General features: G+C 44.6%; 1 protein-coding gene across 1 annotated transcript; it reads left to right on the top strand.

Annotated features, from left to right (window-relative positions):
* Positions 1-2,204: 2,204 nt before the first annotated feature.
* LOC146314906 (transcription factor Sox-11-A-like) lies at positions 2,205-3,523 on the top strand. The gene has a single exon (XM_084736796.1). The coding sequence runs from the start codon at positions 2,349-2,351 to the stop codon at positions 3,426-3,428; it is 1,080 nt and encodes a 359-aa protein (XP_084592922.1). The 5' UTR covers positions 2,205-2,348; the 3' UTR covers positions 3,429-3,523.
* Positions 3,524-4,491: the final 968 nt, after the last annotated feature.

The following is a 4,491-nucleotide window of genomic DNA, read 5'->3' as shown; positions in this document are numbered from 1 at the left end:
TTAAAGCTTCGTGTGGAGGATCCAGCTGCAGATGAAGCAGCAGTTAACAGGAAGACAAAAGAAGAAGAGCTGATTGTCGACGGCTAACGAACCAAAACAGAGAAACACTGAGCTGTTAAATGTGAAAAGAAGTTTTGTTCGTGGGGTCAGGAGAACATTTAGGAGAGAACACGGCTCCTTTTCACGTGTAAACTACAACATGTGACTCAAAGCAACCTACTCAGGATGCTAAGCTAGCTGCTAAATACTGTGCAAGGTGACTCTAAGTTTAGTTGTATATTAGTAGTATATGAACATTTATCTAGCAGTCAGTGCTACACGTTACACAGATGACAGATGTGTTATTATGTTGTGTTCACTTAACATCTGGATTTCTGCACTCGTCTGGAAAACATGAGTTCACTGCAGCTTCTCTGAAATATTGTGATGCATGTTGAAATGTTTTTATCTGTTTGACAGAACGAAACTACAGACTTTTTAAAGATCAGATAAGATGATCCTGTTAAAAGAGCAAAGTGGACAGAAAAATGCACCAAGCATCACCAAAAATGATAAATAATAAACAAGTAAACAAGCAGTGTAAACAAGAGGAAAATATAAACAACGTGAATAATTTAAATGAGGAAAATCTAAAAATGTAAACAGAAAAACAGAGTTTTTATTGTATAATTTATTAAAAACTAAAATGATTTTGTGAATGGAGTTTGGTTGGTTTGTAGACAGAGACATGTGTTAAATGTCCACAGACTGTTGATGTGTCTCTGAGGACTCAGCTGCGTCTCACAGTTTTCATGTTTTAATAAAACTTAAGGACAAAAATAAGAAGAATCCGTCCTGCAGCTGCAGTCTGACTCTCTGAAGTCAGAGCTCATTAAAATGCAGCCGCTGTGTTTGAGGGTTCAGGTGTCGACAAGAAGCTTTTTGCAGATGCAAATATACCCCCCCCCCCCCCCCCCACCCACCCCACAGCCTCCATACACATGGTAAATGGTTAATGATGGGGGGGCAGAGCTCAGTGGGGTTCTAACACTGAATGTGGTGAAGAGAACAACGAGCTGCAGAACAAACCTCAATAACAAACCCACAGATAACTGACGACCAGGGTTCCTGTTAATATTCAGGAGAACCTTATTTTATGTCACACAGGGACGTTTGCAGCAGCAGAACGACCAACATATTTTATCAGTATTGTAGGTCACTCTAGGTGTGAATCTCAGGTGTCGTCCTGCTGTCGTATGAACATCGACGATCTGACCAACCGTTTCATTTCACATGATGGAGAAAATCTGGAGGGACATCAGGACATATTTCCTGTTTCCTGTCTCTGTCTCTGCCGCCGTCACAAGTTCATCTCAGAGGAACTGAAACCTCCTTCAAGATTCCTGGAACTTCCTCAAGGACTCGCAGTGTTCACTGGAGATCACCTGGAACCTCATCAGTGACTCATGTCGTCCTCCAGGAACCCTCTTCAAGGATCCCTGGAACGTCCTCGAGGACACTCAGAGGTTCCTCGAGGACACTTAGAACCATGTCAGTGATCCCTGAAGGATGTGAAGAGCACCTACAGAACGGACGAGTATTAAAGCCAAACATGAGGAGAAATAAATCTTCAAAATTTTTCTTTTGCCCCGACCGTCTTCTGTTTCCTGGAATCTGTTCTTTTTCATTTTGACTTTTAACTAATAATCCCTTAATATCAACCATTTTTCTCATATTTATGAGTTTTTATGTCATAATTTCAACTTTTAACTCATAATTACAAGTTTAATCTAATAACGATGAGTTTTTATCCCAAACTATTGACTTTCTCATAATTTTCACTTTCATTTCATAATTATTTGTTTTTAGCTCATTACTTTGCCTTTAATCTCTCATAATTTAAATTTTTATTACAGAATGAAGAGTTTTTATCCCAAACTATTGACTTAATTTCTCATATTTTTTATTTTTCTCTCATAAATGTATATATTCGACTTGTTTCACAATCATTCATTCCATCCCATGATTTTTTTTTAAATGTCACAATTTTGATTTTTATGGTGTTTTTTTTCCTCACATTTCTCGGGCCAGACGGCAGTGGGCGTGGTGGGCACGCGGGCACTGAAGGTTTTGGAGTAGCAGAGTGCTGATGGCTGAGGGCGGGACCGTCGCGTTGTGATTGGCTGAGCGCGGTAACGTCAGCCGGTTAATAAGACGCCGGTTTGGAAGTTTAAACCGAGTGAGAGATGCTGCGGGACTGAGGACGGACCCCCGGCTGAGAACACGGTAAAAACACGGATAAAAGTGACAGAGAGTCGGCGGGGCTCCGGTCAGTCCGCTCCAGTCGGTGTGACTCAGTAACTCGGATCATGGTGCAGCACTCGGAACATGGCGGACCGAGGAGTAACAGCGGCTCCCGCCAGGCGGCCGAGCCGGAGGACGGCGCTCTGCTGGCGGCCTCAGCGTGCAGCTCGGTGGCGGTGAAGCCGGACTGGTGTAAGACGGCGTCCGGTCACATCAAGCGGCCGATGAACGCGTTCATGGTGTGGTCAAAGATCGAGCGGCGGAAGATCATGGAGCAATCCCCGGACATGCACAACGCCGAGATCTCCAAGCGGCTCGGGAAGCGCTGGAAGATGTTGAAGGAGTCCGAGAAGGTCCCGTTCATCCGGGAGGCGGAGCGGCTCCGGCTCAAGCACATGGCCGACTACCCGGACTACAAGTACCGGCCCAAGAAGAAGCCTAAGACCGAGGGCGGTGTGCTGCCCGCGGGGAAGACTGCCGCTCAGTCCCCGGAGAAGAGCTCCGGAGGAAAGAGCCGGAAAGTGTCCAAACTGAAGCCGGTGAAGGCGGCGGTGTGTCCGCCCAGAGCGGGCAGCCACGTCCCGCTCAACCCGCAGCTGGACCCGCGGTACCGGTACGTGTTCACCGGCAGCTTCAAGGCCAGCAGCCCGCTCCTCAAACGGGACTTTACCGACGATGAGGAGGACGATGAAGAGGAGTCCACCGAGGAGGAGGAAGAAGAAGAGGAGGAGGAGGAGGAGGAAGGTCCCAGCTCCGCAGACCCGGAGGGGACCGAGTCCTCCGGCCGTCTCTTCTACAGCTTCAAGAACATCACGAGACAGGGCACCGGGTCCGGGTCCAGCTCCCTGTCCCCGGCCTCCTCTTCCTCCTCCTCCTCCTCCTCTTGCTGCGGGGACGACCTGGAGGAGGACTTCACCCTCAGCCTCCTGGCCGGATTCTCAGAGCCCTGGAACTCATCCCTGTCCAGCTCGGCCCCGGGGAACCTGAGCCTGTCCCTGCTGCTGGACAAAGACCTGGACCTGGACTCGTGCAGCAGCCTTGGGTCGCACTTCGAGTTCCCGGATCACTGCACCCCGGAGCTCAGCGCCATGATCGCCGGGAACTGGCTGGAGGCCAACCTGCAGGACCTGGTCTTCACTTATTGATTATCGACCCGGATTATCAGGATCCAGCTCTGAGGTGGTGTGTGTAGGGGGGGTGGGGGGTCCGGAGCTCCAGAGCCAGTCAGGGTCAGGAGTGACTGGACAGAGGGCTGTTTGTGGGGGAACCCCGGACTGAAGACACGCTGGTACTCCTGGATCCACTTTACTGTAACATTACCTTATATGGTCAAGAGTGAGTCTATTAATTATTGATTAGATTGTAAACAGAGCAGGACAGATACTGGGAGGTTAGAGACCGATACATCAATATTTAGTCATCAGATCTCATTTATACCTCATTAAATATTTAATGAGTTACAACATCTAATTAACATATTTAAATGAGATGATTTATCACTTTAATGTCCTTTAATACAAAATGATATCAGGACACTGAAACAGTAAGTTGTCACTGTAATTTTTAATAATTAATAAGTATGATTGGAATTATACATAAAGGAAAACAGAACATCTTGAATTAAGAAAAAAAGTATAGAATAAGTGCAGTTAATATAACAGATATATCCAATATATATACACACATTTATTCATCTTTTTTCTTTATTCAGCTTTAAAAATGTACACAGTTGTTCTATATTTGTTTTATTTATTATTATATTATAGTTATTCAAATCATAATTATAATATAATTATTAAAAGTTCAGGTGAAGTTTGCTGTTTCAGTGCTCTGGTTGGTTGGTTGGTTGGGTGGTTTTGGACAATAAAGTTTATTATTAAATAGTCTCCATTACCACGTTTTAGGGACAAAAAGTGTCTCTTTATTCATATATTCTGTTTATCCAAATTCTTTTATACCCCAATATCAGTATCAACATCAGCCCTCTGAATCCAGTATCTGTCTCGCTGCACAATCTGAATTTTTTCTGTTAGAAAAACATCAGATAATGAAAATATCTGCCTGGTTCTCTTTATAATTGGCTAATTAATTCTGTTGTAAACACTTGATAAATAATTAATGAGCAGTTAATGAGATATAAAGATCAGCCTCATCACATATTTAATGAGTTACCAACAGATAAGTTTAATTTAGCATCTAATTAACATT

Source organism: Lutjanus erythropterus, chromosome 15, assembly GCF_056507025.1.
Source record: "Lutjanus erythropterus isolate fLutEry1 chromosome 15, fLutEry1.hap2, whole genome shotgun sequence".
Lineage (NCBI taxonomy): Eukaryota > Metazoa > Chordata > Actinopteri > Lutjaniformes > Lutjanidae > Lutjanus > Lutjanus erythropterus.
The sequence above is the reverse complement of the archived record's forward strand: the minus strand, read 5'-3'. Positions and strand labels throughout refer to the sequence as shown.